The sequence below is a fragment of the Scomber scombrus genome, chromosome 13 (assembly GCF_963691925.1).
Source record: "Scomber scombrus chromosome 13, fScoSco1.1, whole genome shotgun sequence".
Lineage (NCBI taxonomy): Eukaryota > Metazoa > Chordata > Actinopteri > Scombriformes > Scombridae > Scomber > Scomber scombrus.
The window spans coordinates 22,748,561-22,765,292 of NC_084982.1; the positions used below are offsets into that span (position 1 = coordinate 22,748,561).

The following is a 16,732-nucleotide window of genomic DNA, read 5'->3' on the forward strand; positions in this document are numbered from 1 at the left end:
TCATAAAAAAATCTGTATTGAAAGTATTTCAATTAAAGCACACATTTTGTCCTTGAATGCTTAATCCTGTGCATCCAGCTGAACACACTACTGAGGATTGCATCTGGACTTTTTTTGCCAAATTAAAAGTCTATGTCCCCTAATTGTGTGATGGTTTAAAATATGAAAGTTGTCCCATTTAGGTCTATTTCTTTGGTAGTCTAAGTGCGAATTCATGCAGCTGGAATGCTAAAGTTTGTGCTCATTACCAAAAGTTTGAATAAATTAATGTAGGGCACATTGTGACTTGAATTTGATGCTTAGCCAGGATGACAAAGCAACATCCTCTGTTGCACTCAGCAGTGCAGTACGTGATAGACATCCTCTATATCATAAGACAACAACGTGTGTGTTGCAACTGTTGCTTCCTCTTTACACAACATCGGGGGGGTGGGGGGTCGTCAGTGAGGTACAGTCTATGTAATTTGAAAAACCTATAAAAATGTCAATCACCAAGCAGACTCCACATGAAAACAATTTGTTCCAGATACAAGTGTGTAGGATTCAGTCACTAAGTACAACACATGCATATGTATCACACAGTAAAGGGAAAATCAAAGCAGTGAAAGACTTACATTGGAAATCAGATTGTACATTTCAGACACTTCCAGCAAAAGACACTATAGTTATGTGTTAAAACTCTGAGGGTGAAGCTGACTGAAGAGTAAGAATCTGCTGCTCTGCACCCATCTCTTTGATTGATGAATTCTCAGCCCGTGTCCTTGTGTTAGTATAAAAATATACACCTATCCAACCATTGTTAAAACCATGTGTTTAGGGAAGAGTGGCCAATGAATTGTGTGAAAAAATTCTGCCTCTTACTTGCAACTACACTGTGCTGTCTTCAAATGAGTACTCACCAACAAGATCATCATATACACCACATCTACCTTCAGGGAATCAATCTTATTCCAACATAAATGACAAGAAGCCTTGAAATTAGGATGCTTATGATGGCAGTATGAAAAATTCAGATATGGATCAATCACCCACGTAAGAGCGGGACCATTAGTTCATAATCCTGGACATTAGATCATCAGTCACATTGCAGAGTTCGGCAAATTGGCTCAAATGACTGTAAATAAAAGACTAAAAGCATAAGACAGGACATTGAGACATTGTGACAATACAATTTCACACCATTCTTTAAACATTTCGAGGAAAGAAATGTGTCTTCCATGCCCCTCCTACACTTAATTTGTGTTAAATTGCTCCAACAAATACTACTGACATAAGAGCTGATAAACCAGCAGTGTTCCTTTGTATAACATCAAGGCAACAAACCAATTGTTTGTGAATAACATGTATGGCAGTACAAAGAACAAAAGCTTTGTTGATTTTCTAAACGCTTCAGCTTATCAGTTTTTAAACTTAAATGCTGTGATTAACTGATTTACTTTGGTGGACCGCTGACATTCGTCCTGTCAACGAGAGTAAAAGGCACATGCAGCTTAAAAAATGTGTGATGTTATTAATATACTGGTTTCAAATTAGTGACACATTACATGTGAGTGGCTGACATTCGATTTTCCTTCCTTTCATAGCTGAAAAAATAGATCTAATTTCTACACATGCAATGTGAGGCTCATTGGAAACACTGAAAGAATCCATTGAAAATCTGTCCTTAATGCACAGTTAACCATGGAATCAATTAGCTGAGTGTTTTCTCATCAGTGGTTTTTCATGTGCCGCTGTATTAATTAGATATACATTTCTTATTTATGTGCTCACTGGCTGCCTTTGCTAAAGCTCAGAATATCCCAGAAATAGCTGTTGTTTATCCTGCAGATAATATAAGATGTAATTTATATTTTTGTTTTTAGGGCTAATTAGGGTTAGTTTTGTTTAAATCAAAAATAGAAGCTGTGAAATTTGCCTCGACTATACAAATAATAAACATAACTCAATCCTGCTATATCTTATAAGACAGAGGTTGGTAAAAACCACTTTCAACATGTTTGCACCACTACTACAACAGATGTTTCGATGACAACATTTCCGCTTAGTCAACAGGGAAGTGAGAAATACTGCCACAGTCAGTAACAGACTGTCACTACTGCATAGTGCTGGTTATATACTTGTACTTGTTGTATGCTTATGACTTAGCATTTTAAATACTTACTGAAAGCTGCCACAGCCAGTATGAGAGTGACCACGATGGAGACCCAGGAGACCCAGAGTGCCTTCTTCCTGTAGTTCTGAGCCTCGTGAGGCTTCAGGCGCATGCTGCTCTCAAGGAGACCTGTAATGGATCACATTAACATTACAAAGACAATTCCTTCTTTCTTTTCATCTGATTTGAAATATTCATTTTATGCAACAGAATAAAAATAAAAGGCAGCCAGAGGTTTTTCCTAAAAACAATGTGAGTGTTCATGTAAACCTTTAAAAACAGTTGGCTAGAAATAAAACTCTCCAATCTTGACTAATCAGTACTCGGCTCATGTGTGAATTAGTAGTAAAGTCTATTTAACTTCATAAGAAAAAGTCTGCTTTTAGTTTGAAAAGGTAAGCAGTAAGGCTCTACTACAGAAAAATGCTCCTTGATATGATTGTTCACTGAGATGTTGTCAGAATCACTTTTAAAAGCCCAGTAGACAGATCAAGTCAAGAAGTAATTATAACTACACTGGAATATTAATGGAACTGTTTCTTCTTCTCCCTATGTATCCCTCGAATTAGATAATCTTTTTCACCTTTCAGAAGAGCACCGAACCACTGGGGATTTACACTGATGGACACAAAACATTGTGTAATCCCTGTTACACTGCAGATTACAGGTTATGGATGAAGTATGCTGTAGCACGGGGACAGTTTCTCAGGTTCAAATCTCTTTACTGGCCTTTGGAGATGTGAAAAAAACTCAAGCTGCAGTCAGCTGCAGAATACATAAAGAGTACAAAATAGTCCCTTAAACTTATACAAATAGAAAACAAGGAAACAAACCAATGAAACCAAACCAAGTGAATCAAGTTTATTCACAAAATAAATAATTGAGAAATATCTTGTTGCAATTGCTGGTGAGAACCAGATAAGCCACCTTTGTTAACTAACCTTCATAGCTTTTTAAGTCACAGCTCACCTCTAATGTCTAACACAATGAACAGACAGAATTATAGCAGAACACCATTCAGTCTAAACATCCACTTGCATAACGGCTCACAGCTCTGTTGCTGCGCCTGCAGTGTTTGTCCAAAGACACAGACAAAACAGCCCAGAGTCTGAAGAGCCTGAGGCTGTTCCATTGTCATCAAACATGAGGCTGGCTCTGCAGATTCATGCAATATTTATAAGTCTGAACTTTTACATCCAAAAGGGCTTTTAATGCTATCAGTTTCATTCTACATAGAAATGTGTCCCAGGGACTATCATAGTCGCCTGCAAGCAACTGGGACACAGAAGGTGTTTCCTTTTCAGGCTGCTAGCTTGGCTGCAAAAACAAGCACGCAATGATATCTAATGATGTGGGAGAAACAATGCTCATTCAACCTTATAAGCTACAGACGCAAATGTTCTGGATACATTCTGGTTACCTGAATATTTGTATGTTGGAGTTGTCTCTTTGAAATCAAATGATCAGAAATGGTAAAGAATATGTATTTTCATAGATCCTTTGTGTGTTTAAATCTGTTTGCTATGACCACCAAGCATTGCAGTTTTTTCTCTTGCTGATTTGGAATCTCAGTTTTTTCCTTATTTAATAATAAAAAGTTGTTTACCCATCCATACCTTAGTGTGCATACAGTGCAAAAAACAGACATGCACAATTGTGCATCATCAGCCCTAAAAACAGTGATTGACATGGTGTGTAATTGACAATGTGTCCAAGTGGGAGCATATTTAATGAACAAATTGGACCGAGAATGCTTCCTTTATTCATTACTTAGTGATGAACCACCTGATACTGAAACACTAACAAACAATATGACATAACTTACAGGCCTAAAACTGTGTATATGTGGGTGCGTGTGTGCGTGGGAGTGTGTGTGTGAGAGAGCGAGAGTGTGCGTCACTGAGGGGGAATCACTCCAGAAACAGCTGCTGATAGTGAGGCGATAAAGTCGCATGATTGTTTTAAGGAGTAAAAAAGGCTTTTGTACTACTGTAAACAGAACATAACTGATGACTGAATCAATTATCAGTGGTGCCAAATCAAACAATTTTGGGTAAATAGCTAATGACAGTGTTTCAGTATTGCGCTTCAATACATTTGTTAAAACTCAATAAAGACACGGTTTAAATGAATAGTAGAAATAGATGCAACAGAGTCTGAGATATCTTGACTTTAATCCCCAGAATGGGATTCCTATGTTTCCCTAGATCCTATGTTTCCCATAATACAACTAATAGCATCTTTGTTGTAGAGTCCTTCTGGCCTTGTTAACGCCCACATCCTTCAAAATCCATGCACCCAGTTTGTAATACAGGCTTTCTTTGAAGAATTTGAAGCCTCGAAGCTCAAGTTGAGCTGGTTGGAAAAGTCTAAAATGTTTCAGACTTGACAGAGCTTCCCCTGAGACACTCAAGAAATGATGCAACCATGCTGAGTTTTACTCCCGACTGCAGAATTGACCATCATGTGTAAAGCTGGTGGCATTCCCTCTCAATATTCCCCATTTTTCCCTTTTCACAGTATCTTGATTTTTGTGACATTATATCCTTTTTTTGCATCTTCCTCCTTTTACTCACAGTCTGGAGCAGCCAGTTCATGTCCTTGTTGCTGCTAACTCCCACTGTTAGTCTGGTGTGGGTGGGGACAGAAGGAGATGGTGTGGACATAGCGTCCAGAGGGAGATGGTGCTGCTACAAGGATACAATCCTTCAACAGTTTCCCACCAGTGAACACTGCCACTTGTTTTTGATGGAGAGCCAGACTCTTGTTTGAACCGCAATCAATGTATTACTTTAACTGATATGTATCCCAAAAGGTAAAAAGAACAAAAAAGAGCCATGCATCTGGGGCCTTCTTCTAGCTTTACTTACAAAACTACAATGTCGACTTTAACTTAATGTCTTTACCATAATAGTGTGTCTATATAGTAGTCTGGAATCCATATTTTTTATATTCAGTGTCATTCTCATATTAGTTTAATTTAAACATGTTAAGTTTGTTAACAGCACAGCCCCATTCACCCCCCAACTTTCACCATCTAGCTGATCTGAAATCTTAATCTGGCTGTAATTGACACCTCTAAAGAAAGCATATCAAAGATAATCATATGGCTTTTTTTAAGTGTGCAAAACAAATATCTGGAAAACCTCAGTTAGGGTCAAGAGCAAGATCAGTTTGATGTATTATTGTCAAATTAGGTGTCACACTGTACAACATGGTGTGTGCAGGCGGATGTGCCTTGTTTTGTATTAACATTGTTTTGTATCTACGGTGAGGAAGAGTCATATGGCTGTACATTTGACATGCGATTACACACTTCCAATCATAAAATTCATTCTTTATTCTGGTCATTCAATGTTTATATTTGGATAATTTACTTATAAAGGATGGAAGGTACTCATCGACTACAAGTTTATAGTTTGTTGGATTCATTGGCTCCAAGGAAATACAAGCATCTGAAGAAATGCCCATGATTACAAAGAGCAGTAACAAACCATGTTACGTGGATGATATATTTTATTTGACATTTGCCCCGACTCCAAAACACACATACTATAACTTGTAAAAGTGATTCTCTCTGGATATTAACATTGTTTTCAACTCAGAAATAGTAATATCACTAAGTAAAGGAAGCTTTAGTTTAGCTTTAATTGCAAAATGAAGGTACTGCAGCAGTAAAAATATTGATTGCACTGTCCGATATTATCTTTTCATGTGTACAATAAAGTACAAAATCTCAGTTCAAAGTATTACAGGACAGAACTGAAAGGAGGATATGCAAAAAAAGTGTATAAAACTTACTATAGTTTCCATTAATACACATTTTATAATTGGATAAAATATATATATATATATTTTATATATAAGTAATTATAGTACATCCAAATGGATTAAACTAGCAATCCAACATGTGTCTGTGTCTGTGTGTGCCGCAGAGGAGGAAGTGAGACAGCATGGTTAAATCACTATGCTCACATGATCCGTGGCTGGGGGGATCAGACAGAAGGCATGTGCTCACCAACTCCTCATATGGCTCTGTGACACACGCACAGTTTGTGTGGGAAGGTGTATGGGTGTATGCAAGTGTGTCTTTCTATCTCTGTGACACTTTTCTTTGCAAATATTTATTAACCCTTTGTAGGTCACACCAAAAAAGTGCTATTGAAAAAAATGTTGTTTTTGTTTTTCCTACCTCTTTGAGGTCATGACAACATAAAAACATGGATTTGTTTTCTCATTGACCCTATTTTTTATGTTTTACAGACCTCTACAGAACTTATTCAGACCTCATTTGTTCAAAACTTTTTTAAAACATGTTAGAGACTCATTCTGTTTGTGTACAAGATGAAAAAATGAAACTCAACTTCAAAAATGTCTCCAGCAGGATCTCTTATGTCAACAGTGATTTGTGTTATGCTTCGTTTATACACTAGAACAACCTGTATCTATAGCAACCATAACACAATCTGATGGTATGTGGATGGTTTGTGCATTACATACCTCATACAAGTGGTAAAGATTTCCCAAAAAGTTTGGGTTCAATAGATTTTGTTTTAGACCAGATATCATGACACAAAGTGACCTCTACCAAACGGTTGAGCAGACCTACTAAGGATTAAAAATGCCAGAAAACACGTGACTGTATATGATAATACTGCTGGGAAGCCAGAGATAGAGTAGATAAATAGATAAATGGCATGGATAATCATACTCATAAGACTGCCAAGGCTGCTGGTTTTCTAAGAGCAATGACAGGGACATTTATGTAAATAAGAGAGAAATGAGGAAAGCGGGGGAAGGTGACAGAGAGATGTCTGATGTGTGAAAGTTTGGTGGCAGCTTGCTTTGCTGCACTTCTATCTTGATTGCTTTTTTTAAACTGTGATGATTTTTTAAATACAGTTTCCTCTTTGATGAAAGCTCACATAGCTTTTAATAACTGTGTCAGTGGCCCTCGTTCATAGACAAGGTATTTAAATACCTGACAACAGAAGCAAAATGACGCGACCAGTTACAGACAGTTAAAGGGGCACACAGTTTTACACACAAAAATCACTTCACTAGTCATGGCTAATACTACTTATAGTAGTATTACTGCTAATAATACTAAGTCTGTGAAAATAACCCTTGCTAATATCACAGTGGTGTTGTTAGGGTCATCTTGGTTTGGCAACGTTTTAACATGAAATCCCTACATGTGAAGTTTGCCAGGGACAGAAGGTCTAATGAAAGATGCTGTTGAATGGCATTATGGGAAATGAAGGATCCACTGTTTTTGGAGATGGACCCACATAGAAAGTCTGGATTTCTTAACCTCTTGTGCTTTGGTTTTGACCACTTGAAAATGAATCTGTCTTTTTAAAATTTCTAAAATACTAATCAACAACATCTCTTCAATGGTTCACGGTTCAATGGTTCCTCGTTAAAGTTTGAATCTTCCCATTAACACCATTAATGCAATAAGGGCATTTTTACACATTTAATAAAGCAGATACAACTCATTATTCATTCTGCCTTTTCATGACTCTTTTCTTCTTTTAGATAGTGGATTCTTTTCCAGTATATATCAATATTAATATAGCTGTGACAGCACTAATTACAATAACCATTCCAATTACTCAATACATAATAACTCATATATCATTAGCAGGCTACTGAAAATATACCATGTAATTAACATGTCAGTAATCTCTCAAAATAACATCCAATAAACATACATTAGATTAAATAAACCCAGTGAATGGCTATATAAACTAAGCAACCGGCTTAAGACTGATTGAATAACTGAGGCCCTCTTATTATCCACTGTGGAATTTTAGTTTCACTGGTTTTATGCACTTAACATGATGAATGGGATTACATGTGTAGAGTAACACACACAAAAACACACATATGCTACAGTAAGCTTGAACACTCTTAAGGGTTTATTAAGCATTCATGTGCCTATTACCAGCATATAGCTTTAACGCAGACTGAGTGTGTGTGCCTCTGAGAGTATGTTTAAGGTAACAGTTGAATTCCCATATGCAGCTTTTTCCCTTGAGGCAAGCCTATCTTAAATCACAACTATATCTGCCACTGACTGGGAGGTAAGGACAATGAATGAGTGAGGACATGAGTTTCAGGGGATTTCAGCTATATTTTATGTTTAATATGAGACTGATAACTTTTTCTTTAGTCTGAATCCTGCTGATGTAGGACTGTCATAAATTATTCAAATGATAGCAGGCTAAAAATACCTTACATGGGTAAAAATACCCCTCCCATCTCTCCAGGGTCACATATGCACACACATGCACATGAATATCTAAAGGTATACATTTAAAAAGAATAAAATAAAACAAAAAAACAAACAGAAGAGATGGATGAAGTTACCTTCTCCCTCTACACTGTCTGTGATTTTCATCTCCTGGCCCGTGGTGAACGTCTCAGACTGGCTGGGGGTTTTGGCTTGCTGGTGATGGTTGGTGAAGCCATCCGGGGCGCACTGGCCGTTCCGCACAGAGGCCGGGCAGGGATCCACAATAGTCGGGTCTGGGACAGGGTAGGACTCCTGGGTCGTTGGGTCTGTCATTGTTGCTGCAGTTGTTTGTTTTTGTTTTGAGGCTCAGAAGCAAGAGGAGCTGATGATGAAGAAAAAAAAAGATTCACACCGGTTCGCAAAGTGCAGCAGCCATCCAGCGCGTCCAATATGCCACCGGTGTCGACTCAATTGCGCAGGGAGGGTGAAGAGATGGCGATAAGAGAAGATGAGAGATAAAAAGGTTTATCTCCCCAGCATCAGCAGCGAAACAACTCCCTGTGTGTGAACTCTACACTGCAAGGATCAGCTCTGCAGCCTGGACGTAAGCACCCTGTGTGTGGGAGCCACTTACAAACAGTTTAGGGTTAGATGCAGCGATGCGATAGATGGCTGAGATCTGCTGTGAATCTGGCAGGCGGTGCCAGCAAGTTTTTTTTCCTCCTCCCCTTCCTCCTTCTCCCCTCCTCTCAGAAGTGAACACCTAATTCCCATACTGTGAAAAAGCTCCAAATTCACTCAAACACCATAGTTCCTTTATAATAACCTCTTATAATTTCCCCATAGAATCAATATTTGATCTGTGAACAAAACAAAGCTCAAAAAGATCAACATATCAAAAATTACATAGTTACATAGTTATATTGCATTTTTTTCTCATTAGACATGATAATGTATAACTCTTATCAAAGTTAGTTAAACCTTGTGAAACAGCCTGCCTGCTGCTGGGCTGCTGTCGCTACTAACAAATAATGAGTGCATCACCTTAATAGGCTACATCACTTAACCACTAGGCGGCGCCGAAACACAGGCTTGTGAGCAGGTGAGGGCATAAACTAATGAAAAAAGTAGAAGAAGCAATTATGTAAACTATCAATCAGCTTGGCACTTATATTTTTTTATAGGCTGTGGGTCATTTATTTTCAACTGTGCTGCAGCCTATATGCAAATTAAAGGCAAGTAAAAGCCAGGCCTAATCATATTGTAACTGTATCATCATGCCTCTAATGTAAAACTGTAAGCACAAAGCTCTGGGTCTGCATAAACTTAACTTGCTAAAATATATTGTTTATAGTGTTTGTGTGTGTGTGTGTGTGTGTGTGTGTGTGTGTGTGTGTGTGTGTGTGTGTGTGTGTGTGTGTGTGTGTGTGTGTGTGTGTGTGTGTGTGTGTGTGTGTGTGTGTGGTGTGTGGGTGTGTTTATGTAGGTGTGTGCGTGTTGGTGCGCGCATGTGTGTGTTTTTCTATCTTTGAGAGAACCAAATTTTAGTTCAAAACCAGCGTTGTGAGGACATTTCAATGTTTTGGCAATTTGAGGCTTAAGACTTGGTTTCAAGGTTAAGGTTAGAATTGGGTTTATGTTCAGTTTAGGCTAAAAGTTAGGTTTTGGGCATGTAGTGTGTGTGTGTGTGTGTGTGTGTGTGTGTGTGTGTGTGTGTGTGTGTGTGTGTGTGTGTGTGTGTGTGTGTGTGTGTGTGTGTGTGTGTGTGTGTGTGTGTGTGTGTGTATGCTACTAGCTTGGTTGTTGTTTAGGTAATAAATGACGAAGGTGTCCCAACACCAGTCATTCACCTGTCAGTCATTAGTTTCTAACTGAGGGGGGAGATTGAGTTGGTTGCTGGATTTCCCCACAGTTACTCGCAAGAAATCTCGGGCAGCAGACCTTCGCATTCCCTGAGGGTAATAACAAGGATGAAGGTTGATATTCATAATCACATTTTACCAAAGGAATGGCCCGATTTGAAGCAGGTAGGCAATGAGAGACACAAGCTTATTAAGAGTCTGAGATGATTTTGTAGTAGCCTGGAACCGCAAGTAAATCCACTCAATCTATACTCTGGAACTCATTTTTTTCACTGGGTTTAAAAAACACATCTTGATCTGTGTCAGTTCTGTGGCATGCAGCCTTTTTTCTTGGATTTAATGCTACTGAATGCCAGTAAAATAAACTATACAGACGTTTTCCCATTGGAATGTCTGCAAGGATCTTACGGTAACAGCTTACTCCATAAATCTGTGCTGTCTATGGGTGGTTAAACTTTAATCAATAGGTGGCAGTGGCCTTGCTTTTCCCTGTCCTATCTGTTCCTGCTCTTATGTCTTTGTCACATTGGAGGCCTGGCCTTAGCTAATGATTGCCCATTTTTTTGTGCTGAACAGGAGATGACCAGCATGTAGTGCCCTTACTCTTCCTCATTTGATAAGAAAGGAAATGTATATCGTACAATACCTTCATATAACTGTATTTTGAGTTGAGAAGTAATAGTTTTACATATTCTTGCTCAGCTCAAAAATCAAAATTTAGTGTCACACTGAAATACTACTGTGTATCAGCACAATTGCAACACCATTATCAAACAAAAACAACTTTAGGGCAAGGTATTCTGACCAGGTGGTAAATAGATAGAAATCAATACACATGTCACCACCCTCACATTTTAACCCCTGTGTTTTGTTGACATTAGCTGTACTCGCTCATTGGTAGGAGTCGAACACACCCCACAAAATAATAACTTATGTTCCATTAGATATGTTTTTCTATTCTTTTGACCTGAAAATTACACATTTGCCACAAAATGAACTTGCACATTAAGTGAAGTTGACTCCAAAACATAAATTCACATTTTTTATAGAAGAAAGTAAAACACTTGCATTTGATTGGCAGGAGCTTTTGGTATCAACAAAGTGCACTGCACTGCTGATCTGCCAGGATATGATCTGGGGCCTTACTGGTTATATTGCTCACATAGATCATTTGAAACTTCATCTGTATGCAAAAGAGTAAACAGCCCCAGATGGCATTGACTTTGAGTTATCCAAGGCATCAGAGTGGATAGTCCTTTAGACTATCATCTACTACTGCAGATGGGATAACATAATCAATAGAGGCTTTTCCACAACAGGGAGCATGGGGAATACCAGCACATAAGTAGGTTTATACAGATATTTTACTTCTAATACACCATAAATATGCTATAAACAGTGTAGGTTTCTTCCATTATGTGATATTTTAAAATATCAAAATCCTTTCATTTTACATGTGTTTCAGAGATATGGATATGGTGGGTTTGTCCAGCTTCACCATCACTGCAAGGTGAGTCACATTTTTTCCGCATGTGTGTACACACAGGGTATAGGAGCACTTATGCAGTTGAATAATGTGTACTTTGAACACTGTCAGGTTAGTCTTTGCTATAGTACATGAGCTACTGCAGAACACAGCACGGTGCCACTGCATCAGTGGTCAGATCCGCTTCAAACACAGCTGCAACACAGCAGAACACGGAGCAGCCTGGCAACTGTGTAGCCAATAAACTTTTAGCATCAGATGCTGGTTGAGCTTTGCGCATCAGCAAACTGTACACACAGATATATAGTAGAATGTGTCACACAGATGTATAGAAATTATGCATAGACTGATGATGAACAGCTGTTAAAGTGCTGAAGCTAATGTTAAGACAAAATCTAACAGGACTACAATCCACATTGCAATGCAAGTGTAGATTTACCCAAGATGAAAGACTTAATTACAGCTGTTAACTGGGGAAAAACTGCTCAGATTTTTCAGGTCTGCATTTTAATATACCCTGAGAAACTATTCAAAAGGATTGTGCCTGTCATCAAATTATATTGCCAGGTGTTAATGACAATTTGCATCTTTCAGGATTTCCATGAAACAGTAATCAGCAGTCTGCTGCCATCATGTGGTTGAGAAAGTGTTATGAAAGTCAAAGAGCTCAGGAAGTTGAGAAATGTAACATACAATGGATAAAATGAACAAGAACAAGTTTGCATGGCAGAGAAACAAACTCCTAACTCTATAGTAAAGAGACAAGGAACATTTTAATTGTAGATGTTTGTTATTGGTGTGGATGTTGTGTTTCAGGGTGAAGCAAAGATGATGAAGGATGGGAATTTATTTCGAGTGATTGAAGAAAACTGCTGGGATGCAAACGCACGTATACGAGACATGGATCTGCATGGTATCCACATGAAATGAAAGACAAAAACAATGTTAGACTACAAAAAGTTTTGTCTTTTAAATACTTAGAAATACTGTTTCTGATTATGAAATTCAGGTGTCACAGTCCAAGCACTTTCTACTGTTCCCGTGATGTTCAGTTACTGGGTAAGTGCACCTCATGTCAGAGAAAATTTAATCAAAAAACAATAGTGCTATTGTGTTGCATTGTTGTGTGCTTAAGACCGGAAATGTTTTTTTCACTGTGCACAAAATAACTGTAAGCTGCACCTACACAATCCTGTTAAATAAAAGAAGCAAATGAAATGCCTTTTCTGTGATACACCAGTGGCTTATATCATAGCCTGCAAAGCTACTTACTGCATCCGCCTTTGTTCCACTTTAGTCACAACTCAAAGCATCAACACTAAGACAAAGAATATGACTAAAATACATCACACCTTCTACGTTTTAATCCTGTTGTGTGATTTCAGGCCAAACCTCATGACACATTGGATCTCTGTGGCCTTTTAAATGACGATTTGGCCCAGACAGTGAGTAACCACCCCAAGAGGTTTGTGGGCCTGGGAACGCTGCCCATGCAAGCCCCTGACTTGGCTGTGCTGGAGATGAGGCGCTGCGTAAAGGAACTGGGCTTCCCTGGGGTTCAGATTGGCTCACATATAAACAACTGGGACCTCAACGCTGCTGAACTCCATCCTTTCTATGCTGTAAGACATTGCATACTGCAGCACATACTAATTATATTCCTCTTGGAACATTGTGTGCCTTATTAGAAAATATACCAGCATTTACATGTCACTGGTTAGACTAATTCCATATTAAAGTGACATCCCTATGTATTCATAGGTCATTCATTGAGAAATACTGACCTTGCAGTGTGTCTTCCCTGCAGGCAGCTGAGGAGCTGGGCTGCTCCATATTTGTTCACCCCTGGGACATGCAGACGGATGGGAGAATGGCTAAGTATTGGCTACCCTGGCTGGTGGGTGAGGGAGATGGAGTAGATGGAGGAGATATTGAATATTCCCCCTGGTCCTGGTCAATAGTAAAATAAAAACACATCTTACTCATGAAAATTCAGTAGTTTTGTCTGAAATGGATCCATTTTTAAACAACGCATAACAAACTGAACCCACAGAAAAAAGCACAGAGCAAAACTTTACCCACTATTTCCTAAAATGATTGATGACACCAGTATTTTAGCTTAAACGTCATATTGCAAGTTGCATTGTGATTGATCATTTTGTGCTCAATTGCTTAATGTTGTGTTTTCATTAACCTTCTGCCATTTAATATATTAACCCACTTATATCATCTTAATAACAAGACATTTAATTGAAGTATAGTATGAAAAGAAACACTGTGTTGTATTGTCTTTTCCATCTGAAAGGCATGCCGTCAGAGACAACCATGGCTATTTGCTCAATGATATTTGGAGGTGTCATGGAGAGATTCCCTAAACTGAAAATCTGCTTTGCTCATGGAGGTAAAGACCAGACGTGCTTATACATTTCTAATGTAGTATATCAAAGTCAAAGCAGAGTAATATGAGCGCAAAATTGTTTTGTTAATCCTTTTTACAGGTGGCTCCTTCCCATTCACCATTGGTAGAATTGAACATGGCCACAATGTTCGTCCTGACCTGTGTGCTGTTGACAACGAGATCAATCCACGGAAATACCTCGGTTCTTTCTACACAGACTCCCTAGTTCATGATCCCATCGCCATGAAGCTGCTTATTGATGTTATTGGAAAAGTGAGCTGTTCATTCATCTGCCATTTCCTATGGGTGGTCAGAAAAAGGCTCCTGGACAATATGTACGGAGTTTGAACAGATCTGGGGATGAATGGTTAATATATATAAGTTGGGTGAGCATTCGCAAGCCCAGAACTCATATTCAATTATATTTTGACCTATGATTAGGCAGTGGGTATCAGGCTGTGCCTTCATAAATCTACCAATCCCATTCTCTAACACTGATTTTACTTACGCTTAAGCTGCCATTAAATCCTTCTCCTACCCATGCCAAGAACAGATACTTGGAGGCATGACCTGGGCTTACATCTACATTGTATCTGCTTAGGGCAGGCTAACCAACTGTTGTTGGCCCAACTGGGTTGATAGGCAAAATAAACTTCAGTACCTGAGAACCAAAAACTGTGGACCTCTGACCAACTATGACACTGTTTAAAAGCAGAAACAATTGTTTAATACTGTCAGGCGTGTCACATGTATGTTAGCACATATTCATTAAATATTTAATGATATATTCTCCTTTCAGGACAAAGTGATGCTGGGAACAGACTACCCATTCCCACTGGGTGAGCTGCAGCCTGGATCCCTGATTGAATCGATGGATGAATTTGATGACAAACTCAAGGTAAAAATATTTTCCTTGCCTTTATTTAGGCAATGCAGATACCTCAGTATTGTTGTTTGAATTGTCCCTATATTGTCTACAGTAAATAGCTAGGTAGAAAAGAAGCAATCTTATATTTACAGCAGTGAAATGGACATTTTACAATTAGTCATCAAAAGATTGTTAAAAGTAGTGCAAAGTTTTTTTCAATGGAGGTCTTGGGCACAGCAGAATAATGTGTATCAGAGTTTGGATAGACGCACAATAGGTAGGATGCTTTCATAGTTGGTTTTGGCTCTGCATATGAGAAAATTGTCAGCCTCATCCTTTAAACTAAGTTCACTATGTCTGTAATGCATTCATTTCATTATTTGTACTCTTTTGTGTTGCAGGATAAACTGCTTGCTGGAAATGCACTGGAATTTTTGGGCCTGAAACGAGAGCAATTCGAGTGACTTGGAAATCTGAGATTCGACTGCTTCACCCAAATTCAAATTTGGGATGATTTTATTTTGCATTAGTTTGTATAGTTGATTTAATTAATTGTATTGTTGTTTGATGTAATTATGTAATTAAATATTTAACTACCAATTTTGTGAATTGCCTTATTAATTTGAACAGAATAAAAGTAGTTACAATGTCATCTGATTTTATAGTTTTTTTCACTATTAGATTTAGTTTTATAACGGTTAATGTATGGCTCCATGTCTTTATATATCTGTGTAATAAACCACTGGGTTCAACACAGGTTATAACATGGTAGAGTGCCCAATATGCTGCCATTCACCTTCAGAGATGCATTGTTGTTATTATTCCTACACATTTTATGGAACAACAAAATTATTGTGATCCACACCAAAATCTTTAAGCTTGTCACAGACCTCATAAACAGTAAGAGAGAACTTCTAACATTTATCGGGGCACATTCACAGTCAATCCCACTGTTAAAGCACACAAAAGTATGCAGGACTGCTACAGCAGCCTTACATACCACCCGCAACATAATCCAACACATTCCTGTTAATGTGATCCCTCACTTCTTAACAGCAAAAAGAGAACTGCTCAATAAAAGCTGGAATAATAGAGTTGTGTTCCCCACTTTAAAGAATGAGTTAATCCTTAACTCAGCTCTTTGAGATAAAACATTATCTTCCTTAAAATACTTTTTGTCCAAGACTGACCTTGCTGTAAGAGCAATATAAACATAGTTGCAACAATACAGACAAACAGACGAATACAACTATGCTATAAATGAGTGAACACAATATCCAGGTAATATGCAATACAAGTTTATGGACCAAATCAAGTAAAGATGCATAAACAGGATTTGCAGACAATCCATTGACATCAGGATATAACATAACACTGAATTATCCCCATGTCTTAAAAAGTTTTCAGTTAAACTAAATGTACATGGGATTAAATATAAACTACAGAATATGGAAACTAAAGAAAATAAAACCTCTCACCTATGGAATCAGATTTGTGTCAGAATGATCAAGCAAAACTTTTTAAACATCAAACAAAAATAATAATCTGATAGAGAATTAAAATCATCCAAGCAAAAAAAAAGTAATCTCAAAAATAGAATTTACAACTTGCAAACAAATTATCTGTATAATCATGTAAACTATTGGTATTTTGCTGTTTTCATAAAATGTCCTTTTTGATTAGTTATCTTTGCAAGCAAAACATCAGGAGCTGAGAGCGCAATCG

At 38.0% G+C, this 16,732-nt stretch overlaps 2 protein-coding genes across 2 annotated transcripts in view; one reads left to right on the forward strand and one right to left on the reverse strand.

Annotated features, from left to right (window-relative positions):
- The window catches only part of LOC133992906 (transmembrane protein 163a-like), a 62,729-nt gene extending 53,994 nt beyond the window's left edge, over positions 1-8,735 (reverse strand). The window contains exons 1-2 of the mRNA XM_062431702.1: positions 8,528-8,735; positions 2,162-2,281 (exon numbers count right to left, since the gene is read on the reverse strand). Coding sequence (XP_062287686.1) covers positions 2,162-2,281; positions 8,528-8,726 — 319 coding nt within the window. The 5' untranslated portion in view covers positions 8,727-8,735. The remainder of the gene's footprint in view (positions 1-2,161; positions 2,282-8,527) is intronic.
- A 1,525-nt stretch (positions 8,736-10,260) lies between these two features.
- acmsd (aminocarboxymuconate semialdehyde decarboxylase) lies at positions 10,261-15,607 on the forward strand. The gene is made up of 10 exons (XM_062431749.1): positions 10,261-10,420; positions 11,721-11,765; positions 12,558-12,654; positions 12,751-12,800; positions 13,127-13,363; positions 13,549-13,642; positions 14,047-14,142; positions 14,240-14,412; positions 14,939-15,037; positions 15,409-15,607. Exons 1-10 carry the CDS (start codon positions 10,364-10,366, stop codon positions 15,469-15,471), a joined length of 1,011 nt encoding a protein of 336 aa, XP_062287733.1. The 5' UTR covers positions 10,261-10,363; the 3' UTR covers positions 15,472-15,607.
- Positions 15,608-16,732: the final 1,125 nt, after the last annotated feature.